Source organism: Oryzias latipes, chromosome 3 (genome assembly GCF_002234675.1).
Source record: "Oryzias latipes chromosome 3, ASM223467v1".
NCBI lineage: Eukaryota > Metazoa > Chordata > Actinopteri > Beloniformes > Adrianichthyidae > Oryzias > Oryzias latipes.
In genome coordinates, this window is record NC_019861.2 from 25,708,833 (window position 1) to 25,735,915 (window position 27,083).

At 37.8% G+C, this 27,083-nt stretch overlaps 2 protein-coding genes across 4 annotated transcripts; both read right to left on the reverse strand.

Annotated features, from left to right (window-relative positions):
- Positions 1-1,764: 1,764 nt before the first annotated feature.
- terf2 (telomeric repeat binding factor 2) lies at positions 1,765-8,463 on the reverse strand. Of its 3 annotated transcripts, none has more exons than XM_011492655.3 (13): positions 8,251-8,463; positions 7,042-7,137; positions 5,983-6,113; positions 5,686-5,772; positions 5,286-5,417; positions 4,965-5,089; positions 4,231-4,737; positions 4,008-4,121; positions 3,452-3,559; positions 3,216-3,362; positions 2,379-2,461; positions 2,245-2,288; positions 1,765-2,032 (listed from the first exon to the last, which is right to left on the reverse strand). In XM_011492655.3, exons 1-13 carry the CDS (start codon positions 8,399-8,401, stop codon positions 1,877-1,879), a joined length of 1,881 nt encoding a protein of 626 aa, XP_011490957.1. In that variant the 5' UTR covers positions 8,402-8,463; the 3' UTR covers positions 1,765-1,876. The 3 variants fall into 3 exon arrangements, with proteins under 3 accessions (XP_011490957.1, XP_004067316.1, XP_023809329.1); XM_004067268.4 differs by having other exon boundaries at positions 3,216-3,365; positions 8,251-8,461; XM_023953561.1 differs by having other exon boundaries at positions 3,216-3,365; positions 8,388-8,447.
- A 528-nt stretch (positions 8,464-8,991) lies between these two features.
- On the reverse strand, positions 8,992-20,199 carry zdhhc7 (zinc finger DHHC-type containing 7). Its single transcript, XM_023953563.1, has 7 exons — positions 20,024-20,199; positions 14,419-14,769; positions 13,549-13,673; positions 12,766-12,862; positions 12,568-12,649; positions 11,849-11,979; positions 8,992-11,672 (listed from the first exon to the last, which is right to left on the reverse strand). Exons 2-7 carry the CDS (start codon positions 14,761-14,763, stop codon positions 11,493-11,495), a joined length of 960 nt encoding a protein of 319 aa, XP_023809331.1. The 5' UTR covers positions 14,764-14,769; positions 20,024-20,199; the 3' UTR covers positions 8,992-11,492.
- Between the last annotated feature and the right edge of the window lie 6,884 nt (positions 20,200-27,083).

Consider the following 27,083-nt stretch of genomic DNA (forward strand, 5'->3'; position numbering starts at 1 on the left):
TCACCCTGTTCTTCAGGATTGCAACAGTAGCTCTAGCAGTGTGTTTTGGATCATTGTCATGTTGGATAAGTGCATGACGACCATGTGCATGAAGTGATGGCAGCATCTTCTCCTTCAGTATAGAGCAGTACATTGTAGAGTTCATGATACCATCAATGAAATGCAGCTCCCTCAACCCAGCAGCACTCGTGCAGCCCCACATAAGGACACTACCACCACCATGTTTCACTGTAGGCACCATGCATTGTTCTTTGAAATCCTCACCTTTACAATGCCTTACAGTTTCAAAACAGTTTGTTCCAAAACAGTGAGCTCTGTCTCATCACTTCAGCGAATTGGTCATCCTCTTTTTCAGCATGGGCCCTAGCAAATTCTTGGTGTGCTTTTTTTGTGCATGGGGTTTAGGAGAGGCTTCCTTCGTTGGCGATAACCATGCATGCCATCTGCAGTGTGTGCCGTATAGTGTCACAGGAAACAGTCACTCCAGTTTGGCTTTAGCCAACTACAGTGAACTTGCATGCTGACCTTCTTCAACCCTTCTCATCTGAAGACGCTCCTGTTGAGATGCTAGCTTCTGTTGACGGCCTGGACGTCTCTGTAAGATGGTTGCACCTTCATCTTTCTTAATTTTTTTAAATCACATTTGCTATAGTATTTTCACTGATGTGTAAAGCTTTGCTGATCTTATTGCAGCCCTCACATTCTTTTGTGCAAAGAAATTATTTCCTTTTTCAGATTTTCTGACATTCCTTTTCCATGTGGAGCCATTGATGACAGCATGAAATGGGAAAGGCTGTTCTTTGGTAAGAAAGTCACCTGTGTGTTGGACATCTCTTAAATGACTCATTTGATTCACCTGTGGTTGAACGCCTGTTAATTAGAATTTTGTAGTCTTAAGTTTAGCTTTTCTCCTAAGACTATAACTGGGGTGTACCCATGTTTGCAACATGGGCTTGAGTTTATTTATTAGGAAATTTAACATATCTTGTTTGCAATCAATGGCTCCCCTTTTCCGGTGCATTTTGTAGTATAGTATTTCCCAGAAAATGTTGATTCTGAAAGGAAACTAAAGGTTTTCTGACAAATGCAGTGGGGGTGTACTCATTTAGTCTGGGCACTGTATGTAGCATTGCCTGCAATAATGTTGAAGCTATTTTGTTCAGGCTAAAGAAGTTTGCTTCAACAAAAATGTTCAGCAAACAGCTGGAAGATGTTTGGTAAATGTTTTAAAGCAATTTGCTAAATTAGTTTAAGAAGTGTACTTATGCAAACATAAGAAAATGGCTTTAGATGTTTGCTGACACAATTTGGCTTAATGCAAGGTGCCCCAATACTTTAAATAGTTGAAATAACGCCTAAATGAGCTAAACGAGAAAGCAAAATGTAAATACAATGAACAGAAGCCAAAATAGCAAAAATAACTAGAAGAATGTCAAAATGAAGCTAAACAGCTGGGATTTTGCTAAAAGCCAAATTAGCTTAAACTGAAGAACACCCAAAATGAGCTAAATGAGAGGATTTGTGCACAAACAAAAACGAGGAGTTAAGCCTTTGTCCAAAAAATAGATGAATCTCACTTGATGCACCTTGATATTCAGCAGTCACCAGATTTCTCTTGAATCCTTTCTTACAGATGTCCAAACAGTTTCTGTTTGCACTTTAACAAATAACCCTTTCAGTAAATAAAATGTTTGTTTCCACGTTCAAGTCTGCAGTGAAGGAATGAACTGAAAAGGTTCTTCATGCCATTTGACACAGAGACAACTCTTTGACCACAAGATTTAATGAACTTTGTTCAGGTCAGGACAGTCTTTTTTGATATGTACAGAAAACAATGTAGAGAAATGAAAAAAACAAAACTAGAGCTATAGCATATTTAAACCATTTTCAGATTTTTCATCGTCCTCCAGCGATCCTTCAGGTTAACATTTGTTCTGTCTTTGAAATCGTAATAACTTTTGATCTTACTCCAGTTGCCCTCTCCGAATGTCTTCACCCCCTCCTTCAACATTTCTGTCTCTTGGTCAGTCCACTGCGACACAAACAAATTAGGTTTGTGATGTTACAATAATGCTTGGAATAATTCATCCATTATTTGGATTTTTTTTGTTTAAATGTTTCATGGACAATATAACAGGCAAGTGTATAAAGTGAAACGTGTCAAAGCTGTTCTAAACTGTGACGCAAGATTTACTATTTTGTTTAATTTTACAAATAAGAAAAAAAAAGATTTTTTGAAGTTACCTTCCTCTTATGGCCTGAGTTTGACTTGATGCTTTCGTTTGACCCTGATTGATTAAAAAAAAAAGAAGAAAAAAATAGCAGTTTTTTAAACAAGAAGTATTACACTTTGAAAGATCGTGAATAAAAAAACAAACCTTTGGTGTCCTTTAGAAGGAACTCCATCTCCTCGTTGTTCCATGTGACCTTACTCTCTTTAGCTGTTCTGAACAGGGATTTCCTGAAATCATAGAAAGTCGTAAGTTTGTTTGCATCAGCAGTATTTTTCGCAACCATAAAAAGACGCAAATAAATAACATAAAACTCTAAGGTTGCTTAATGAAGAAACTTTAACTTCAGTATTAACCAATGTAAAAGAGAAAATCCCAACTTGGGAGGTGTGGACACGATGATCTTTAAACCTGGCCTCATTGGGTTACATTTAAAAAGTTATTGGGGCATCTGGCAGTTTGACCAACAATGAATAACAAGGTTACATAAAGCTACCACATGATTGAGGTAGTTGTCATGTTATGTTGTCATGTTAGACCAATACAATCTTCTAGATTTGACAAGTAAATCCATTAATTTGTCCATAATCTATCGATGTCTTTTCAATAAATCTTTTCTTTCCCCATTAAAGAACAAAACCCAGAGAAGTTGGTGAGGGGAAAAAATTTAGGAAGTTGAGTCCTGGCATCTCAACCTAAAATCTTCTTCATCAGATTTATGAAGCCACTTGGATGAGTAGTAAAATCTTTCAAAATATACTATTTTAATTCCAGACTTTTAGGATCACCCCCCCCCACCCCCTCAAAAAAAAACTAGCAAATGCAATCAGTACAAAACAGGAGCGCTCTTTTTTTTTTTTTTTTTTGTTTCCACCTCACCACTGTGCTTATAGACTAAAATACCCACATGAGCTCATGGTATTTGCAAGTTTGCATTTTATATTTAGACTATTTTTAACAGTGTGGTCGTGATCATTTACTAACCATTTAGTGTTAGGGAAAGCCTGTTCTGGGGTGGAGCTCTTTTGAGGGACAGGATGCTGATGGCATGGGCCGGAGGGGCTGTCCAAGCAAGACTCTGTGATGGGGGACTCCCCGACACTTTCAGGGCTGATGCTACGGCCGGTGCTGCTGCTGCATAAAGACAAACGTTTTTCATTTTCATCCAGAGAAATCGGTTTTAAAGAAAACTTTTAAAAAACATAAGACATGGTCTTCACCTTTTCTTCTTTGAAGAACCAGTGGAAGGTTGTCTAACTGGCCTCTTAACTGGTGTGATGTAATCATCCTGAAGGCCAGATGAATGGCGTTTTGATGTCCCAGAGTTTCTAAGATAAAAACCAAGGTGGTCATTTTTCATTTTTCTTAGAGAGTCCTGTTCAAAACGGGCAGGTTTTGTTTTTATGCATTTAAAAACAGTTTCTAAATACTTGGCATTAAACTTCTAAATGATTTACATTTTGCTACGCCAAAAAATAAATAAACACAAAGTTACAACATTTGAATCTCTCACAGTTAAATATGTTTTGTGCAAACATCATACAACTGTAGTGTTTTAGGATTAACCTACACTGGAGACTATACAATAACAGGTTTGCAAGCAGTTTAAAAGCTTTGAGAAAAATATTTGATTTAGTAAATAAATGCATGCTTTCATTAGAATTGAATTACTATAATAGATGTGGTTTCCTACTTTGAATATAAGTCCCTTGTGGGACTTAAAGTCCTTATGGTCAACCTAGAAAACACAATTCAGACAAATGTTTGGTGACTAACCTGGATTTGGATTTGTTAGACTGACACGGAGGAGTTTCTTCTTGCATTTCCTTTCTTTTCTCAACTGAGTTATCTTCACTGTCGGAGGAGGTCTCCAGCACACTGGCTGCAGCTCTGTGTGGAAAACAGAAAAACCCATGATCCAAAAACGACAGCTAGAAGATGCACATCACTTAGACTTCAGGGTACAAAGCGTAGAGACATACTTTCCCGTGCAGCTCACCTTGCAGCAGTTTTTTTGCTTCGCCTGGGGCGTTTTGGTGTGGGGATGGCAGTTTCACCATCAGAAACGGGGCACTGCAGCTCTTTTTCGCTGGAGCCATCTGGCACTTGTGGTGGCTTCTCTGTTCCCGCCTCAGTTTCAAGCTCTTCCAGCCCCGTCGTGTACTGCGAGCTCGACTGACTGTCGGGTTCAGTCACCAGCCGTGCCACGGTGTAGTGTTCCTTTGACAGCGACCTGGCTTGTATTTGAGGGCCATCGTCTGTTTGTGGAGGCTGCTCTGCTGGGGATGCTTCCATAGGGCTGCATACGTTTCTTTGAGGCAGATCTGCCCGCTCAGCATTCAAATCATCCAGTGTCTCAGAATCTGATGAATGTTCAAGATGAAGCCCGTCTCTGTCCTGGATCTCTGTTTCCACTTCTTGCTCCAACTGGGCAAATGTTTTTTCATCTTCTGAAAGGGCATTGTAAACTGATTCTAATCTGGATCTCAGGATAATTAGATGTTTGCTGCAAAAACAGGAAATGAACAGTTACAGAGATATCTCCATTGCTCCTGTATTGATGTTCATTCTGCAGCAAACCAAGACGCATTGGCATGTTTGATATTTTGATTCATGAGTTAAAGAGTTGATTAAAGTAATGGAATTCTTCTAAAAGGGGCTCAAACACGTCAAGGTTTTAGCAACTTTTAAATATTCTGATGAAGGAACAGAGAAAGAAAGGGTATACGGCACCATGGTTGGAAAGGAACGGGATTCTTTTGTGGGCTGGGGGTTGCATTGGTTACTTCCTGCTCGATTTCCTCTGCGTCGTCATCTCCATCTACTTCCAACCTCATGGTGAGCAGCTCTTGTGCAGCCTGTTACACAAACAAAACATGCAGTGGAGCTTTGACAATTGCAAATACAGACTTTTATATATAAGTGACTAATATTATGAATTCCCTGATCTCAAAGATCAGTTTGGTTCAACCTTTTTTTTTTAGTAATTATAAAGAAATCATGACACTTGATAATGATTGCTCATGTTTTTTTTAACATGCTAACTGTACATACCCTGTAGGAAAAGGGAACATCGAAGTAGCAAAGCCGTTGGACAAAGGCCAGCATTTCTTGCTTGAACAACTGGAAGCTGAAACTGTTGGAGGTTTTATTCTTCTGTCTGATGAGACCCTCTAAAATATTTCTCTACAGAGAAAAAAAATCAATTGTGTGAGATGAATAATATGGAGAAAAAAAAACAACTTAAACTTCATGAAAAAGAGACAAAAGAAAAAACGATTGAATTAAAAACAAAACATTTCTGTCTGCCACACAAGGGCACTGTATAGGTATTAGTGATAATTAGAGAGCATAAACTTTGATATACTCTTTTTTTTCTTTTCTTTTTGTGATTGACTTGAAAAACAGTTTTCTTGAAAATGGAAAAGTATGATTTACAAAAAAAATAACTCACCACTCGACCAACTGGCTTCGGAAAGTATTTGTTGAGCATCTGTGCTGCTTTGTCAAAGTTCCCATTTTTTATGAATGTTGCTACAATCTACAAACAAAATAATTTCTTTAGTAAACCTACATACTTTTTTCTATATAAAACACCAAAGCAATGCTTCGTAAAACTGACACAGAACTGAGGTAAACCATGGAGGTACTTTAGTATAGAATAGAGCACCTAATTGAAGATTTCTCAAACGTCTCTTTTACAGAGTCAAATGAGATGAGCATAAAACTTGAGAACGTTTAAATGACTTACCATCACTTTGAGAGAGTTTGAGGCGTCCTCCCAATCTTGCTGTGGGATGCCAAAAGCTTCCATTATGTTCTCTAGCAGCAACAGAGCTGATTCCAATGGGGTCACTGGTGTCCCAGGATCATAGATTAATTCTAGATTCAAGGACAAAGCACAATTTATTATAAAGGAGAGCCTTAAAGAACAATTTTTACTTACCTACTTGAAATAAGTTACATTTTATTTATTTTTTTACAAGAATGGATACTGAAGTGCAAACCTTCGTTTATAGGGAGGAGACAAAAAAAAGTGTTCAGCATTGACCGATTCTGACAGTTGTCTGACTTTAAAAATATGAGCCAAAGCTGTAATGTTCATCAGAAAAACTTCAACTGTGTCCCAGTCTTCTTCAGCTGTCCAATCTTTTCACTGGTGATCTTGGACACCAGCTCTGTAGTCTTGGGGGTTAGGTTGCAGTCTGACTGTTTTAGAGTATGGACAAGTGCCATTATTACAGGTTATGAATGAGTGGAGGATAGAAGATCTTCTTAAAAGAAGAAGTTACAGCTCAGTGAGGGACAGAATTCTAAATAACATTTGTTTCCCCCAAATTGTAAACTTCAAATCTAAAAAAGGATTTCCATTTTTTTTTTTTTTTTTACTTTCTGCCTTTCACAGTTGAAGTGTGCCTGATGAATGACCTCTCTCATCTTTTTAAGAGGAAAAACTTACAGAATTGTTGACTGCCAACTACTTTTGGGCTCCACTGTATGTAAAAACCATCTAATTGCATAATTGCAGATACAGACAAATTGACAAACTGGGGGAAAAATCTGTATACTCTGTTTTTACTTATTTACTATGTAATTGCTTTATGCTCTTTTATCATGTATGTGATGTGTGAATGATGAAGGATGTTGTACAGTTTGTGGCTCTGTGGCCCAGAACAAATGTCTCTTATTGTCTCTTTGAGGACAATAAAGTTGACCTTACTTTACCTTACAATCTGCCAACATAGGTTTAAACATTGACTAACTTGTAAAAAGGATGTTAAACAATGAAAGAAATCTTTGTTGTTTTTACCGAGGTTTTCCCCTTCATTTATCCGTCCAAGGAACTGTAGCATTCTGATCTTCAAGGGCATGTCACTGGTGGCCTCTACAGGGCGCTTCATGACAACTGAAAGGTAAACAACCAACTGCAGTTACAAAAAAGAAGTTCTACAATTACTTTAAAATATAAATAGGTCAGTGTTTTTGTTTGTTTGTGTAACTCGAATCAGGAAATGAATCAAAAGTAAAAATCGTAACATGCAAACTTTGCCCTGACTGTAAAGTTATCATCCTCAAAGGCTGAACTGACAGATCCAACCAAAATTCTTAACATTTAAAAGAATTTCTTGAAAATTTTATCTAAAACAAATACGTTAATACTGTGTGTCTGTGTCCATAGGTGTGTGGTTGGTTGGTTTTTAAGTTTTTGTGAAAATATTGGTTAGTATATAGTGTGTGTCAATGTGTATTTAAATGGAAAATAAAAGTAGATTTTCAGAATCCTGTAAAGAAAGCCAACAATTTTTCTATCTTTAGTTACTTTAGCTTTGTGACTTTTATACAGCTAAATCTTAGTTACCATACAATCTATACTAATTTATCCAGGCGTACACGTCACACACGTTTTTTGTTTGATCACCTCAAAATAATCATTTTACCCAAAATAACCTCAATCAGGGGTCTGCAATGCTTAACAGTAAAATGTTCATTGGGTACATTCTCTTACAGACAAAAACCCAGCAACTACCCACATCACTGTTTATAAAAATGCACTTGTGGCCTGTGGGCCATGTCTTTTTTTTGTTTTCAAGAGCGTTTAAATATTTACAATAAATGAATTTGTTTGAAATTAGTTCAATGTGAGCTTAAGTTAACTCTTAAAGACCAAACTGACTGCAGAATTAAACGTTTACCATCGTTCTTGCTCAGTTGTGACACATGACGAAAATGTAAACATAAATGACAAAGTTTAACTAAAACATGTTTACAAACCCATTCTTCTGCAGATTTTACCTCTGACTCAAAAGAGCTCTGCAGGGATGTACTAAACTAAAAAGTTGCTTAAGTTAAAACTCTAATATCAGATGATTTGTGTAAAGGTTGTGCAGCAGGGTTTACCATGGGGAAATGAACGTCTTTATTAAGGATGCTAAATAAATAAAAAAAAGTTATCATTATATGCAGACTGTAGACTCAGTTACGGGTTAGTCAACGGCATGATCGAGGATTAGCCACCTACCACTCAGCACGTTCCTGACTTCATTAAAGTCCTCGAATTGTTGTTTTTTGAATAATTCCAGCGCCAGAGATAAATTATAATCTACAATCCATCTGTTAACAACCCGTTCGACACTAACAAGATCGCTGTTTACACACTTTTTTGCCGCCATGTTAAATCAGGTCTTCTTCTTCTTCTAATTTTTGGAGCATTTTCGGAGCCTAACTTGTTCGTTAGCCTTTTGCAGCTTATAAACCGAGTTTGGGTGCGTTAGCGCCTTCTATCGAGCGACAGCGGAATGGTGTTTTTCAAGACGCAGACACCGGTAGATTCAAAGTCCGGCTTTGCTGAGTCTTGCAGCGTCACCATTGCTAAACCCCTTTAGTATATTCATTAAAAGAAGAACATACAAATAAAAAAGGACATTTTAAAAATTAGCAATTTTTTTAACCAAAAATATCAAAGGTAAAAACAAAGTATAATTCATATAATTCGTACCTTTTCCACACTAACTTTTCAACTTTTTATTTTACTACACTAACATTGGGTGATATTAGATTCTCGCCCCTTTTTAAACTCAATAATTTAATCCAATCCACTCTTTCATTATAAAAATGAAAACCTTGGAACATATATTACTCAGGCTCTAATACAATATGAAACCACTGCATCGGCTTAAGCATTCAGTTTCCCTACTATTTGACACCAGCTGATATTCTTCTTTGCATGGATGTCTCTGCATTACAAGAAATCATGCTGAAATCACAAGTTTAATTTGTTTTTATTATGTAAAAGTATGACATGAGGGATATGACATTGTCTGACACAATACAAAAAACCTAATAAAACATTCAATTCACAAGTTAATAATAGTTACCTTTATATTTCCTTTGTAAAGATTTTTGCCCTTAAAGAAAACATTCTCTGGAGAAAGTGGGTAAGAAAGTCTTCGTTGTCAGCGATGATAAATAAAACTGTAACTAAACTCCCATCCTGTTAATACTCATCACAAAAGTCTCCTAGATTATGCATAAATTCCTTTAAAAAGCACCACAGTTTGTGGAAAATAATTTAGAAAAAAAAAAGTTCAACAGCACAGTGTTGTCATAGATGGGTTTGCATGGTGTTCAATAATCGGCTCATTTGGCAGATTTTTTTTAAATCGCACAGCGAAAGGCGGAGAGAACGCAAAGGTCAGCATGGTCGGTCTAATGATGGAAAAAGTACCCAAAATACCCAAACGTAGGAAACCGACAGCATTATAGTAAGCTTAAGGAAAACATACTATTTGATCATATACTTGTAAACAATAAAACAAGGTTTTCCAACAATGACAGCAAATCAGCACAAGAGATGCGATCGACTCTGTTCACTCAAAAACACTGTTTTTTGTATATTAGCCTCTAATTACATGTATGGATTTGACTTCTAATAAAAGTTTCAAATGTTATCGGTGAAATTAGCAACCTACATGATTGTGGCATAGCTTTCGAGTGAAAGTGATATTCTGAAAAAATCCAGCCTAAAAGAAAAAAAAAAAGTCAGCCAGCATTGAAAATAACAAATCCCCTGATATCAGTTAGTGCTGAATGCACTGACCGCTAATCCTAAAATCATACTGGTTTTACATTCTAATTGCTGTTCATTACCTGGAAACACTAGTCTTTGAGCATCTGATATTCTCATAGTAATGTTTTTTTTCCTCTGACAATAAAAAATGACTAAAACAGCAGTAGATCATCAAAAAAAAAAAAAAACAACAACTGAAAAGTAAGGTTTGATAAAACCAACAGGATTCAACAAGTGCTCTTTAAACCCAAAAACATGTTTATGTTGTGCCAACTAGCCAAGTAGTAAAATAGAGATAAAACAAATGTAAGTACATATTTCAAGCAAATTCTACTGACTGCATGAGTTTGAAGACAATGTGAGCGCTTGGATGAATCTAGAAAAGGATTGTTCTTTCTTTACTGCCAGATAATTTAGGGTTTTATTCTTATAAACGTTAAAGTATGAGAAGCCACATTCTATGCTCCAAAATTGTAGTTCTTTCTTTTCAAATGTGCAGGCTGACTGTCCAGAGGAACAAAGCCTAACAAACTGCACTCCTGTTTTAAAAATATCGCTCCACACAGTCGCCAAGCAGCATGCACATCTACCACACTTAATACTGAGCTCTGTCTTGAGGTTTAGTACAATTTTATCCCAAAGGGTTTCCATTAGTTGTTCCGATACCCTTGGTAACCCCAAGTATTTGATATAAAGAAATATCTATGAGAAATGATTGAGATTAAGTCGTCTACCTGAATTATGACAGTGTTCTGGCAGTCAGTGACTTTGAGCAGCATGTAGAAGCATTAAAGTGGAAAAAGTCAAACATATTCCATTACTACATATCCATTATCAACTCAAAGATAAGAATAAACTGCAGTTGAACCCCAACAGTCATCTGGCAACTGAGGAGTAGTTTTTTTGAATATAAGGATGGAAAAAGACATCTGCGTAGTCCAAAAATTCAAAATTTTGGGTTATTGATGCAAAAAAATAAGAAAGATGCACACTAAAAGCTTAGAGTCTATTCAGTCTGTTTGAATAAGAATAAGGCTCTTGTTCAATCATGGTAGCATGTTCAATCATTTGTTGTTTGATGAAAGCCCCACTGATTGAGCTTTTGTACATGCAAATTCAAGCATCTCAGCATCTGATGCTCACTACGTTCCACGTGTCTCTTATGTGACTCAAGTGTTCTGCTAAGTAGTGTACGTCTTGCTTGGCCCACTTCCTTTCCTCAGTCCAAAGTTAGATGATCTTTTGTGGGTCCAGAGGTGATTGAAGACATAAAACTCGTCCACTTTAAAAAAAAGAAATTTATATATATAACTAAACTTTTTTTTGTGCAGCACAGAAGATGAACTCATCACACTGCCAGTAAAAGGTGGAAGGATAGAGTTCCAATAAAAGTCAGGAGAAAAATAAAGACCGATTACACATTAGATCATGTACCGACAAACTTATACCCAAACGCTGTTATTAAAATATAAAAAAATTCCTCCAGTGTTTAAAGATGCTTTTCCACTGTCCTAGCAATGCAGAAGGTGTTCCATGAGCACGGTGACGGTGATGCATCATAGCAGCCTGCCGTCCAGACATAAAGCCTCAGGGGGAAGAGGTCCGTCTCAGTTCCAGCCACTGAAGGCATGTAAGAAGTTCTGCTTGAAATCGCAGCAACTGTTGGTGGTATAAACCTTCCCGACCCCATCCTGTCAGACAGAAAACTCTGAGCCGCTACGTCGCCCGCGGCTCAGCAGAAGCCGGCGCAGACGTAGACCTGTGAACGGGTTGCACCACAGCAGAGAGGGCGGACCCCCAAAAACTGTTTTCATTCCATCCCATCTGGTGCGACGCTCCCACGTTGGCTTCTCGTTTTTAAGACGCTCAATTTCCTGCCACAAACACATCAGAACTGGATTAATATGAGTCACTTATTTACAGATGAAGAACACATTGAAGTTGGCCTGCTGTCATCTTTTGTTTAAATATTCCCATTTGACATAAGTTCCTGGTTACACAAAGTACCGGTAAGGGAAATAAAAATGTGCAGGAGGCAGCGGATACAAACCGTTTCATCGTTACAGATGGAGTGGATCTGTGTGCCAAACATTACAGCTGTGAAAGTGAGGAAGAGGACGGCTTCGAGGCAGAGAAAAATCAGCAGCAGCACAGACACCCCAGGAGAAAAATCACTGCACTCTGACAACACAGAAAGAAGAAAACAAGACTGTTACTGTGCAACAAAAACCTCATCCGAATGTCTAAAACTAAAGCCTTTTCTGGCTGTTGGAGGTTTCTAATTTTCATTCTACTTCCGTTTTGGCTGTTAAAAACAAGAACTGACAACATGATAAAGTCTTATTAAACCAAATGACGCTTTGAAAGTAAACTGCGATCTGGGATGTTTACTTTTACCGACAGAGAAGCGCTCTCTGCAGCTTGCTCTGTTTGAAGGTCACAGACTCCGAAGTGAGTTATTTAGCTCATTCTGAAAAAAATCACAGTGAAAACATGACCCCTATAAAGCAAATGTTGGCTTAATTTTCCATAATTCTCCTGCAAAAAGGCCAACAAAAGCAGCAGGGAAAAACCTGAATGTCAGATCTTCCACAATCAAGCTCTACAACTTCAGCAGCACAGTCTTAGGAAGAAAAAAAACTTCTTTACCCTTCTGTTCTGTATTTTCTTTGCCAGCTCTAAGGAGTGCAGTATGTATATGCCTTTTTGTTTATGCAATTATTTTACCTTAAACTTTTTGTAAAGTAAATGCCACAAACGCAGCCTTACCGTTCCACTGCACTTTAATGCATGTGAAGAAGTGCATGCCACTGAGGCCCAGGGCATGAGCCGATATCAAAGCTACGTACATCTGTGCAGAGAAGAGGCAAACACAAAACATGCACCAGTTTTGTTTGACAAAAAATATCCTAAACATTTCTGCCACACCCAGCAGAACTAGTACAACAACACCTTTGGAGTACTTACAGTAAAGAGAACAAAGAATCTCTGGTTTTTTTCTCCCACACAGTTATTGACCCAGGGGCAATGATGATCCATCTTCCGGATGCATCGCTTACAAATACTGCAGGCAGGAAAAGAACAGTTAATGTATGAAGGGCTGGGAGACTATGCAGATTTCCCCAAAGCCGAAGTGCTTGTAAATGTTTATGCAGACTTCGATATAAAGTGTGTTTTAGGTGGTACAGAGACGGTCGGTAAAAAAAAAAAAATTAAAATTGGTTGTTTATACAAGTCTTTGCTTCACATTTACAGTCGGGCAAAAAAAGAAAAGAACACCATTTTCTCTTAAGACAAATGTGCCAGAGATCTGTTCTTTAAAGCAAAGAAACTGACTGGATCCAATCTCACATAAACAAAAGCCGATGAAGTATTAGACTGCGTAAATATCTCAACCGTTAAGCAAAAAAGGGCAGAAGCAGATGATCAAAAAGTGAGTGTCCAGCAAAAGTTTTGTCATCTTGTTACTCTGGAGTATTGAAGTGAGTTTAGAAATGATAACTCCAGCTGGTTACCATCTTCAATGTAAAAATGCTGACAGAAGTAAAAAAAAAAAAGGAGAGACTGTGGAAGTATGGTTTGTACTGTGAAGCTAAAATAAACATTCCACCACTGCAAGAGTTTAACACTGGGAAGATTGAACTTGTTGCCTGAGTAAAGAAACCCTGGTGTGGCTGTGTCACCACTTGAGGATATAAAGTGACATTAATGGTCTTTTCAAAATGTGTGTGGACGGGGTGTGAGACTGGCCTGCAGTGATGTGCCCTCTCTGGTTTGATGCTGCAGCACTTTGGGCACTTGTAGATGACCTCGCCTGGCTTCAGCTGTAAGCTTTCCATGTACTCCTTGGTTGCATTGCCCTTGGGAACTGCACCCTACAGGACAAAGAAACCAGGGGAAAAAGTACTTAAAATGGGGGGGAAAAAAGCTTTGATGGATGTTTATTCATCAAGTCACAACCTTATTAGCCTAAAAGAAAAACTAAGAGGGCAAATTTACTTATGATATATAAAATCAGTGTTTCCTAGCTGTGTTGTGGTTCATCTTTCACGGTTTGTTTTAAGTGCATTTTGGTATGCTTCTTTTGTTTTTTTTAAACAGTACATTGTGTTCCAAGTCCTGATTGGCTATTGACCTCGTCAATCAACCTCTTCTGTGTCATGTCTCCAGTACAGAAGGCGTTCCGTTCTACATAAATCTTCAACTGCTATCAGATCCTTGTTTTCATTTCATGATACTGGAATTATGTGTCTATTAAGGTTTGAACTTTGAGGGTTTACGCACAAGAGAAAAGCGTTTAAATGCTAATGTCTGTCTGAGAAAAGTGTATAAAGAATGTATTGGGTTTTACAGCCTTAAAACATCTATAATCCTACTTGGTGGACTTTGTAAGTTATTTTTAGATAAACGAGGGTACATTGTACTGCTTGATATGAAGTCAGGTTAATATGACCATCATTTATTAGGAAAACAAATGTAATGATTTTTCCCCCCACTTTGGTTACACAAAGAAAAAAACCTTGATTATTAACCTAAACTTTAACTTGACAGTATTTATTGTTATTTATTTTATTAATAAAGTATAATTGAATTGAATTTATGTTGATTTAACTTCCTTACCGGGTCAGTGAGCATGGTGCGAAGGTGGGAGGCTAGCGCCAGTATAGCCAAAGAGTTGAAGGCAGCCCCGTTCAGCAGAGAGTACCAGAAGTTCTTGGAGGGCAGGAGCATGACAAAGTTCACCACAAACTCAGCGTAAAGAACCAGGAACCAGGTCATGGTCGCGCACACCATCCCACAGCTGTCCTGAATGAACCACACCGTGCGGTTCCCCACGGCGTGACCCGAGTGCGGACCACCAACCATCACTCCGGCTGCCAGGCTATCCGCCTCGACGTCTGTGCCTCCTGAAAGCAGCGGGTGGTGCTGCTCCATGTCTCGTAGTCGATGGTTTGAAGACTGCATCTTTCCCTGGAGAAAGGAGAGGACGATTGAATTAATAGACTACTTTCTTGTTATCCACTCCAAATAAAATATTGTGTTTCTAAAAATGACATCAATAAATGTTTCAAACGGTAAAAGAAACTAATAGGACACCTTGAGCTGTCTGTTTGACATGAAAGGTGCTTTATAAATAAAATTAATTTGAAATTAATTTGAATTTGTCCTGTAACTATAACAGAGAAAGGACACAGACAAGACCAAACGATTAAATGAAGTGATAATCAGGGCAGCAACACATTTCAGGTCAAGTTTTAGATCTTTGATTGCAACAAGATGCCAAAGCTTGTCATAAAATCCTCGTCACAGAGGACAAAACAAAAGTACCACCAACCTCGGTCTTTTTTTTTTTTTTACCATCAACTGCAAAAAAAAGAAAACTAATTTATTGTTACTAACTCCAGTACACCTCGAGCCCTCCCCCGATTGCTCAGAGAAGCATTACTCATCCCAGTTTGATCTTCTGTTTTCACATCAAGGTCGAAAAAAAAAAACATTCAGGAGAGACAAAGTTAACAGCTGGAGGATAAATCGATGCCTCTCCTGGTCCCTGAAGGAAACTGATCCTGCAGCAGTGGTGCAAAATGGCTAATAATAATTACAACCAGACCCACTTCCCCACATCTTTTTAATACACAAAGTAAAGCTTCAAAACAAGATATTTATGTGATGCTGCTTAGTCTAAGATCAACAAAATGGATTCGCCATAATGTGTTTCAAAGTCATAGTGAAGAAACTAACGTGGGGGGAAAGGGAATTCACCACACCCTTACACCCTCAACACACATTCACCAACCAGTTAAAAACCCATTTCTGATGCACGGCTATTACATCAAACCAAAGCATGGCTGACCCTTTGCATGGCTCCTGATCATTATCAGTGTGGCTATTTCTATTTGCTTCAGATGAGATGCCAAATAAAGAACAAAGGGATCCAACAGTTTCAGCATATCCTTCAGAAAAGAACATTTACACCCAACGTTATCCTCAATTTATGGGATTAGCAAAAAATAATTTCTAGAATACCAGCAACTCAAATCAATTATAAGTACTAAATACTGCTTGACCCAAATAGACCTACAACTCCCTGCTACGGTAACACACTTCATGGACCTTAACAACCCAAAACTAAGCCCTCAAAATTTACAAATTGGTATCTAACACAAATGACAAAAATGTACCTGCCCATCGCAAAATGGGAGTCTGGGCTATTATTGAATTCCAGTGATCAATTTTGGCTGCAGATCTGTCTGAATGCCTTTAATATGACCAAAAGTCCTAATCTGCAACTTATTCATTTCAAGATTCTCCACAGAACTCACAACACAGGACAAAGGTTTTTTAGAATGGGTCTCAATCGGTCTGCTATATGCACACAGGTAACAACACAGACGACTAAATGCTCGTCCTGTGGTTCTGTTCACCTGTCCAAACATTCAGGCGAAGGGTCTGAGAGGATTGATCAATATGCTTTAAATATAAGGTCCCAAACTCTGTCTATTAGGTGACCCAAATAACATGGAAACCAACAAGGTACACATGGTTCTCAGTGTTTTATGTATCGCAGAGAAAACTATCCTCCTGAACTGGAAATCCAAAAATAATCGTAGCATTTATCAGTACAGAAATCTCATGTCAGATCATATCAGTTTAGCGATTATGTCTGCTTCCTCCAAACATAATCTGTCGGGTTCAGACTCTCCCTGGTCCCAGCTGATTAGTCACATCACCTAGAAGGGGTGGGATGGTGATGGGTGGGTCTGGTCCTAGCTGGTCCGGCTTTGGGGAGCTATATATTGGCCATCAGAAGATACAATAACCCCTTTTTGTAATAGTAAAATCTGTCCAACACAGAAGGCCTTCAGTTCTCATCTGTTAGCTCAGTTGTTGGACATGACAAGTTTTAAAAAAAAAGAAAGTCTTCCATTGGGAGGAAAATCCATTTCTTCCTTTGTCAGAAGCTTCAGTAACAAACAATCATGAAACACAAATCTTTCTGGAAGTGAGAACTTGTGGCACAACCAACAGAAAACACATTAGAGTCTTATTTCACGTGTTTGATGCTAAAACCATTTTCCCCCCTGTATTCAGTTAAGTACTGTGGACTGACTCAGGTCTATCATGCTGAAGCAGAGAAGACCACTATTTGCTGAAATCAAATTAAAGCCGTGAGGGAGACGGCCGATGCAGCATGCTCAGCTGTCTGATTCTAGCTGACTAAAAATCCAGCATCCAAACCTTCTAATATAGCAAACTGGATAATGAGAGACAGGAAGTGCTGACATCCCCAAACACCAACAATATCCCTTTGACAGCCACAAAACACTGGTAGCCATCTTTCTTTCTCCCCTATCTGGCAAAATGAAACTCAAAACTACTGCGACTGGATTTATGACAGACTTAAACCTATTTATTCATAAATTGGCCAGCAGACGCTGAGAAATCTTTGAAATGTGGACTGTGGCTTCAAAGTGAGCAACCCAAGCTTAAGTTCTAACAAAAACGACTGTTCCTGTAGGTTTTAGGAAAGTGTTAATACTTTAGGTTCTGAAGCATCTGTTTAACAAGAAAATCTAATTATCTGTGCTGAGCAGTGGATCTGCAGAAGGTCACTGCAAGTGTAAACAAATAATGAGGTTTTTAAAGTCATTTAGTATACCCATCGGTTTTTAAGCTTCCTGTTAAGCCAAAGCAGCTGCTCAAATTAGTTATTTGATCTTCCTAAATGCTTCATTTCAGATTTCAGTAAGCTAACTTATTATAAATTTGAGATGATGCTCTATTGTTATTTTACAATCATGTTATGATTTATTTTTTTTACCTTAAAGTTCAAAGGTTTTTTGTTTTGTTTTGTTGCTTTGGGCATAAAAATAGGCAGAAAATGATTTAAATGGGTGCTGACCTTTTCTTTAACTTAAATCCTAATCAGTCTCTCACTGACTTTCTCTATTCTCTTTCAGCTGTGATGTCTACAGAAGACATAAAGAGAAGTCGAACAAAAGCAAAGTATTCCAGAAATGTCAAAAATATATATAAAAAAAAAAAAAAAACGATCAAATTTAAACAACAGACAAATCCATGAGCAACAAACATGCGTAGAGGGCTGGAAGAATTGTTGAAATGTATGATAAATTGTGTTTGTCATACAAAGAAACTTGATGAACATATTTTAGGTAAACAAAGAAGAAAGGTATATTTAAGCGATAATAGATCCTCCAGCTGGCAGTGCAGCATAGCTTTACCTCCTTTCATCCATTCTTTGACCAGTATAACCAGCGGTCAACCAAAGTCCTTCATTTCAGACAGTTTTGGAAAGCCATCTCCTTGTATTGTGAAAGAGAACAGGCGATTATTCACTTTTTTTCTGTTCCTTGATGGCAGTTATATACCAATTTAGTGATACTTTCTGAAAGCAAATCATTTTTACTTTACCATGAATGCTAGTGTAAACACCACGTGGATGGATTCTGACAGCTTTTTTCTGACAGGATTTTTCTTATGAAAGAGAACAAATGTAATAAAAAATCATTTTATTTCTGAATGTCTGAGTTTTTCTCCTTTTAAATGGCTGTCAATCAAACTGTCATTAAGACACTCGGTTTGAACTAATGAGCTGTTGTGATGTCACAACGACTCAGGAGCGCATGCGCATTACACAAGCTCCCTGATCTGCCCTGTCCAGCGTGCACAAGTTCAGAGAGAAGAGAAGATGGCACATTGCTGCGTCCCACGCATGTATCTTAAGTGAATCCAAGACTGGAATTTGTTGTTGGCTGCACGTATTTAAAATTAAACTTAAAGTTGAAGTCCCAAATGTGATCTCCACATTTGAGTTCTTGCTTTGACATAGTTTGAAGGCTTGCTGTCCCGCATTAACCAGAGAGGGTAAAAATAAAAACAAGAATAACAGGGGACGTTTTTTTATTATTCCCTCGATGAAAATAAAAAATATATCATAAGGTTTAGGAGGCCCGAGCAGGCTTGCTCCCCATCCCACAGCGGGTCTCTGTCTGGCCACCAGCTCGCCTTCTGGGAGCCGGTATGGTGATCAGGATCGCTCCAGCTTCATTGGCCCAGCGATAGACTGTCCAGGTCCCGGTTACTGTTGGCCGATTTGATTCAGATAGGCACCAAATTACGTCGCGCGTGCAGGACCTAAGATTGCGTCTGTACAACTGACTTTGGTTTGTTAAGACATTTAGGTTGTGGGATTTCGGTTAAAAACTTCTTAATCATAATTTAAACACCACTGGGAACATTCAAGAAGATCATACGGCAACTTTAAAAGAAAATTTGTCCAGAGAGAGGAATGCTGCTCATCCAGTTTTAAACAGACACTAGCAGATGACATGAGGTTGTTTAAATCTGTTTTGCAACTAACAAGATAAAGAAAAAACAAAACAGTGAAGTTGAGAGGAACCAAACCTATTTTTTCTCAATTATTTTACAGCATGCAGTGGAGTGAACTTCTTACATCAGCAATGAAGCACAAAGGTGTAAAAGAATGAAGTTTGTCCCCTAAAAAACAAACAGATTACTAATAATAATAATAATATATAATGCACACACTTGACTGCCAGCTTTATTTATAAATGTTTTTAACTTGTTTAAATAACAGCTCTGGGCTTAAATAAAGGATAACGTTGTTAGTTACACTGTTATATTAGTCTTAATGTCTTTTTAATTATTTACAATAGCAACTTCAGCGTCGTATAGGTGCGGCATAATAAATCGATATATGAGTCTAAAAGAAACACATTGCTGAGCTGAAAAAAAAAAAAAGAAACACACCCATCACTTCAGCAACTCAATATTAAATTCTTAATCCTCCCTGTTTGTTGTTTTTGTCACTGGCTTTTCCGCGGAGCTCAATAGTAGGTCAACAAAACAAAGCCGGTCATCTTTGATATATACGATCTATGTGACTGCCTACGCTGATACAAGTATTTTTAATTGGAAGGCATTACGCATCGATCAGTCGTGTCTTGTCGTTGCAAGGCTAATTTTAAGGGTCGTGACTGTGAATGAACTCTTCAGTGACCATACAAAGCCCGTCGGGGGAAGCCAGTTAGTGGCTGAGCCCGAAACCTCACAAGCAGAAGCAGAAGTGGACTGTAAAATCTCGCATTTGACTTAACCTCGGAAAGACGCTAACAAGCTAGCATGCTAGCAAAGCACGCCGCAACACAAACAGAGCTTTAAACATAGCGACAAAAACACATACCTTTATACTGCTACTATTACACGTTTTCCCGTTCTTCTCGTTCCATTTTACAGCGTTTTAATTTAAAATTTACGGACTCTACTGCTCCTCGGCAGAGGAAATCCATCATTGCAACAACGGGATGACAGTAGTCAGTGACGGCCACAAGCTTCCGGGGTTGGGTTCGGCTTTCTCCGTTATTTTCCGTAGAGATGGTTCCAATGCCGGGGCCAGAGCCCCACCCTGCAGAGAAAAGCAGGATTGTGTGCGGTTTTATCAACCCTCCACTAGATGGTGCTATTCTCTCATCAGAATGAAACACAAAGAAACTGTATTAAAACAAAAATAATTAATTAAATATTCTGTGGCAAACAATAACTGAACGATTATAAAGAAAAAAAGTGTAAAATTAAATTATATCGGCTTAAAATAAAAATTCTGAAATAAATCCATACCACTTTGAATCAGACACTGCCCCATACAGGACACACAATAAACAACAAGACAAAAAAACAATAATTACAAAATAATCATAGCCCCTACATCATTAAAACTTAACTGGTTCCAAACAACCACTTATATTAAAAAAATGAAAAGCATATATTATCTGTTTCATTCTGTTTTGAGTCTGTTTGAGCATCCTTGATGCGCTGGAGGTTTTTACATCTTTGTGCTCAGACAGGTCAATTGTTTCATAATCAATCCACAGACTTTATTCTAACATTTTAATCTGTAAAACTTTCTGTGCAGATTTATGATGTTATGCTTAAAGTTAGTGATTGATGGATGAACCACGTATGCTGTGCTGTGCTGTTCCACATTAAACATATTTGACACAGACTACAAACCTTTTTTTGTGTTATATTTACAGTGAATGAAATTAGTTTAGGAACTCATACAGCTATTTCTGGTTAGACAGTTTACCAGACGGGCTTATTAGGCATTTGAGTCAACCATTGCTGCATATATTGCGTGCATTCTTACACACTTGCCTGGAACAATCTTTCTGCCAAAGCAGACATAAATCTATGCATGGGTAATTCAACAAAGCAGAAGAAGGTTCTGCACTGCCTGCTGCATAACTAAAACTTTAATGCACCCTACATTTCCAGTCTAGTCAGTGATGTCACAGGGATGTATTTTAGAATACACATCAAGAACAAGAGACTGTATGAAGCTGTGAAATATTTAGATTGACCTGCAGACACTGTTGTGGTCAACTGGGGACAGAGGCTCACTTTCCCAGCTGGAAGCGACAAGACCTTTCTGGCAGCAATGTGTGTTGTCACGTGTCTCCCAAGAGTAGATTATAGAGCCAAGACAAATCAGCTTGGCCACTCTTTGCTTTGTGCCTGCAGCTGCGCAGCGAAACGCTGAGCTTTTGCCCTCTCTCTCGTTCTGGTTCAGAGCCAGTATTAGCTGTGTGTTTTGGAGGGCGGGAGAGAGAAAATACCCAGCAATCCTCTAAAGCAGCTTAAAGGCTGAATCTGGGGACTGAAGCCCTTTCCATTTCCAGAGTTGCCTTCCCTATCCATTATGACTACATGATTGAGTATGTGAGTGATGGCCAAAAGAGCTGTCACAGTGACTCTGCATAAACTCTGTGCTTCATCCTCCCAAAGGTTCTACTGACACACCCACTCTTCACAAGCAGATACACTCAAAAAGGGGGCAAGTATGAATATAAAAATTCACATGGAAAAGAAAAAAACATCTGAGACCAAAAAAAGAACGGAAGCATGCATGGATGTGTGATTCAAAAGGCTGATGCATTTAGGAGTCTGCTAATAGATTAAATAATGAATGCTTGGTGCTTGTGTAACAAATCATTTCTCTCGCTAAGGACAGTGCAGAGCTCTGCATTTACATGCAAGCTTTTGAAATGAAGCAACATTCGTTGTGTACATGATGGATGAATAAAGATATTTAAAGGAATACTTCTGTATTTAACAATGTAAGTCATTTTTTAAATTGTTTTATTTCACATACTGCAGAAATGATGCAATGATTATGAAACAATGAGGAAAGTTTGAAATAAAATCTGATTTTACAGTAACCAACAAATACCCAATCCTGCACTATAATGTTTGCTTTAATTAGGTTTGATCACTCTTGAGGTAAATCCACTCATATAATTTCTTTAATAATGTTTACAACACACAAAAATCTCTACAGGTGGAAAATCTGGCATCCTCTCTCTTTTATTGTTTGTTTTTACAAGGTATTAAAAATTTTAAGTCACTTGTAAATGAGGCGGGGTTCAAGCATCACATGACCCGGTGCTCTAAAAGGGTGTAATTCTGCTAATGCATCTCCTGGCCAACTGATCTCGATTATATGGCTCCATACAACCATCTGTCTTCCATAGCAAAGAAAAATGTAAACATTCAAAATCCTTCTCACACGCAAAGTTAAGAGCAAAGATTTTGACAGAACTTTATTCTAAGTGATTTGGAGAGTGAGTGCAGTTGAAGCACCGCTGACACATTTCTCATTTAAACAAATCAAAATCACAAGTCAAACGTAAACACACTTTTCTTGGGATTCTACAAAAGCAACATGTCAGCTTTTTTTAAAGTGAAAGATTTAAACAGGGAAGAGCATTGACCTTGTGTGTTTGTTAACAACACCCAGTACTAAAAGGCATGTGCAATAAGTGTCATAAATAAGTAACTAGCAGCAGGTTGTTAGTTACTTATTGTTGAAGCACACGCACATATTTGGTCTGTTAACTTTTTAAAGCTCCTGAAGTCCAGTGTTGAGCTTTTGAAAGCCTGCGTGGATTAGACCAGAACTTCAGAGACATGAGTCAGCAAACAAGCAGCTACCTCTTTCAGCCAGGGAGGCTGTTTGCTGTGAGAAATTTATTGTTAAAACTACACAAGAAGGAAAATGACAACAACAACAAAAAAACATTATGCCTAATAACAGTTATAAGAATGATTTAAGCAATAAAGATGCAGTTAAGTCCATGGGGGGTTGCTCTTCAGATGTTTCACTTTTCTCACTTGCTAAACATCCCATGGGTTTTCTGAAGCTCGACTCATATGGTTTACCTTGATGTGATAGGATTACAGCTAAGCCTTGACCTGACAGATGTCATGGATCTTTTTGGTTCATCCCACTTTAGCAGTGAAGCCACAACACCGTAAAGAGACCTAATCCGACATCCTCGAAAGAAAATTGCATAGTTCTAGCTTAAAGCAGATCATTACGGTACATTTCTTTCTTAAACTTAATCAGATGGGTGTTTAAAACCTCATAGGGAATACACAATTTCAACCTTCTGATGCTGAGTTAGCTGCAGCGATCAATAGCACAGTCTGTTAAAGCTGCATTTCAGATGGACTAATGGAAGCAGGAAGTAAGGGGGGGGGGACAACGACATCTCCCAGACTGTTTCTGTTAAACCTCCTGCACAGATGACCCATTAGAATGGCTTTTCTGTTTGTTTACTAGGAACCAGAAGAAGTTTACTTTTGGGAAATTCCCACAGAGAGTTCAGTGCCTCAGTGCGTCTGATATGATGAATGTTAACATTTTTTATTCTCATCCAGCTTTAATCTGTGCCACCCACCACTTGCTGCAAATTTTTTTCCCTTTTACGGGCAAAAAGCACAAAACGCTTGTGTTTTAAGGCAATTTTTCTCAAATAGTGATCAATCAGTAGACATCAAGGGTCTCTCTGCTGCTGGTCACTTCATGTTCAAAGAGCATGATGGGTGCATTGTCAGAGCTTACAGAGCTGTGCAAGACAAAGTTGTGTGAAGAAATTTTGGACGTTTGTGGAGGCATGTCTCATAGCTGCTGCATGCTGTTCTGAGTATGCGACAGCATTTGTGGAGGTACTCCATGAATAATTCAATGACGGCTGACTTCCTCCTTCCCCCCTCTTTCGTCCCAGTGTTCCCTGATTCTAACTAAACAACCAACTCTTGCTTTCAGTGACAACCCACATCTAACCAAGACTTCCCAAACCACTTAAAATGAGCTTCAGCATATCTCCAAACAAATCTGGTCATGCCCGAGTGACCCTGGTCAGATAAGGGATTTCTCTCTGCATGAATAGCCAGACTTAAATACACCCTTATGTAATAAAGGACATAAGTATTTGATCCTTCACTGACTTTATAGGTTTGCCCACTTAAAAAAAAAATAACATTCTGTCATCCTAATGGTTGGTTTGTTTAAACAATGAGTGATAGAAAATCACAAGCAAAAACAATAAATAAACTTTAATAATTTACTTAAATATATTTGCATTTCTTTGAGGAAACAAGTATCAGAACCATTTTAGTACTTTGTAGCAAAACTCTTATTAAACTTCTATCAACGCCCAGCTTCTTGCAGAAGGTTTTGTACTGGTAGTTCATTCCGGTCTTGTGCAGGTCTCCAATCTTCTCCCTTAAATCCACTGAAAGCTCTTTAGTCTTTCCCATGTTGGAGAGTTTGGAGTCTGATCAATTGACTGATTCTGTAGACAGGTCTCTTTTCTACAGGTGATTAAAACCAGGTGTCTTCTGATCAGGTGACAGCTTGATTAGGAGTTTAACTGGTTTGTATGAATTTCTTAAAGGTTAGTATGGGATCAAATAATTATTTTCATTGAATATAATGAATATAAATTCACTGAAGTATATTTCTTGATTTTTTTCTTTGTGATTTTCCATCTGTCACTGTTCAAATGAACCTACCATGAGGACAACAGACTTTCAATTTCTCTTTAAGTGAGCAAACCTCCAAAATCCTGTACAAAGCAGAGTCAAAACTGCAAGAATTAAATACATTATTTTGAAATTCATTTCAGAATTTTATATAGACTTTCAAAATAGACATCAAACTGTAAAGTCTGTGGGTTTTTTCTTTATCTATTTCATCCAGGATTATTTTTTTTAATCGAAGAAGCTAAATTAATCAATTTTGTCTTAGATATTGAGTTGAGGAACCTAAATGTTGTAAAAGACTTGCTAATGCATTTCAAATCTAACTTTGATCTTTGATGATGCAGAAGCTTTTACCTTAGAAAATTGAAGAGGTCAGAAGAATCTACCAATGAGTCTGCACACAGCTATTGCACTTTAAGGCAAAGCCTGTTTATGAGTTTCTTCTTTTGGTCTTTTCACATGGATCACATTGAAAGCAGAAAAGCATCAACTCCATATGATGAAAATGTAAACCCGAGAGATGACAGCTTCCATTAAAAATACATTAGTGGGCATTACACTCCTAATCCACGGACCTGGATGAACTTTGTCAATCTGGATTTTTACATTTTATGGTATCGGTTGTTAACCACTCCCCACCCCTGGATACGATTTTTTTATCACTATTTTTTTTTTATTCAACTTAAACTATTGAAGTCTTGTGTGTATTTGATTATATTTCACTGTAATATATATCTGTTAGTGCTGCTACAGCAAATCTTATCCAAGCAAATGTAACATAACACACTGTTCTGTGAGTAAAAGATGCAGTCGTTCGAATTTTTGCCACACTGCTACTTTTATGGTAAAAGGCACAAACGAACACATCTACCAAGTCCCTCTTTTTAAAGGCTTTTTCAGTGTTGTTTTAAGGCCTTCTGCTTTTAGTTTGAGAAACAATTTAACAAATGCTGGAAATAGGCAAACGTTTTTTACAATTTTTTTTCTCAAATTGGTAAAAAAGAAGAAAGAAAAATTCCCAGTAATTTAAAAATTCAACAGCTGTCAAGGTGGAAAGGTTTTATAGTCTCAACTGCTTAAAAGCGACTGCCTGTTGTCAGGGATGAGGATCAAGTTCCAAACAAAACTCCCAAAATGTTTAAAGAAAACTTTAAATGTCTTTTGATAAATATTATAAAATAAATAATACATCAATAAATCAAAGAAACCAGCCATATGCGTCAATCTTAAGAACTAAAATGACTAGAGTCCTTCAGGCAAGATGATTCTTGGATTCACACCATGTCTCTTTCCAGCTGGTGGAGCCAAAGGTCAGTCAGGTATGGCCTGAAAACACCCCTTCCATCCAGCATGCATGTCAGCAAGTCAAGGATAAACTGTCAGTAACCAGGTCAACAGAGACAACTGAGCTTTCGAAGAGCCAAAGCTACAGACAATCCCTAAAAAACTTCAGGGTACAGAACATAAAAGTTTCCCTTTTTTTAATTTGGGCTAAATATTGGCTAAAATGCCCAAATTAAAAAGAGATTTGCAAGACTGAAATTAAATCAGGACAACTTACTCTAAGTCATTGAGAGTAAATGCCACTTATTGGGATCGGTTTAACATGTCATGCAGGCATGACAGTTACCTTTCAACCAAAACCCCGCCTTCTTTGTCCATCAGTTTTGAGGAGATCACTGAGTTGCTCCTCATAAAAACAGAATTAAAAGAAGTCAAATCAATTGTGATAAATAGTTACTTGTTATGTGACAACCATTTTTTTTAAGATCAAACAAAGTTGGCTTTAGACTTAAGTTTAAAATGAAATAATAAAACATGAATTATTCCCTTTTTTAGAGGAGGTTCCTAAATGTCTGTCTTCAGGCAGGAGGCTAGTGTAAACAGCTGGTGATGGTGAATATGTGTGGATCTTCAACGCTCACACCAGGTTTCCATCTACAAAAAAATCAAAGAAAAGAACAATGAGAAAATAAAACTGCAGCAAAATGCAGTCAAACCTCATCCAGTATTTCATTTGAATCAGTTTATCTCTGAGCTGAGACAGCCAACAGTTCCCTGCACTCATTCTCTCTAGATGGTGGATCTTGATGGTTAAAGTGCATCATGGGAAAATATCAGCTGTTGAGGCCTACAGCATAGGGTTAAATTGCTGCAACGTCCAGAAAAAATGTTTAACTCCAATAAAAGAGCTACATTTGTCACCTTTGCTTGAAACTGTTGAACTCAACAGCACAAACTGAAAGCTTCCACTTCATAAGATTCATATATTATGAAGTAGTTTTATCAGTTTGAGCTCTTAATGTGAGGAAAAAGACTGTTTTATCCAATAATTGCTCATATTTGATTTATCTTTTCAATTCTCATCAGAGCTCCTACTGCAGTGTTTTAGACTCTCAAAGTTCTCAAATAGTTTT

Excerpts from the sequence above, each read along its gene's own strand:
- terf2 (XM_004067268.4), bottom strand. The coding sequence starts at position 8,401 with ATGGCGGCAAAAAAGTGTGTAAACAGCGATCTTGTTAGTGTCGAACGG. Across the intron at positions 5,773-5,982 it reads CAAACTCTCTCAAAGTGATG|ATTGTAGCAACATTCATAAA; the intron begins GTAAGTCATTTA and ends TTTTGTTTGTAG. Across the intron at positions 2,462-3,215 it reads GCTTTCCCTAACACTAAATG|GAAATCCCTGTTCAGAACAG; the intron begins GTTAGTAAATGA and ends CTATGATTTCAG.
- zdhhc7 (XM_023953563.1), bottom strand. The coding sequence starts at position 14,763 with ATGCAGTCTTCAAACCATCGACTACGAGACATGGAGCAGCACCACCCG. Across the intron at positions 13,674-14,418 it reads GCACCATGCTCACTGACCCG|GGTGCAGTTCCCAAGGGCAA; the intron begins GTAAGGAAGTTA and ends TTTGTCCTGTAG. Across the intron at positions 12,650-12,765 it reads GATTCTTTGTTCTCTTTACT|ATGTACGTAGCTTTGATATC; the intron begins GTAAGTACTCCA and ends TTCTCTGCACAG.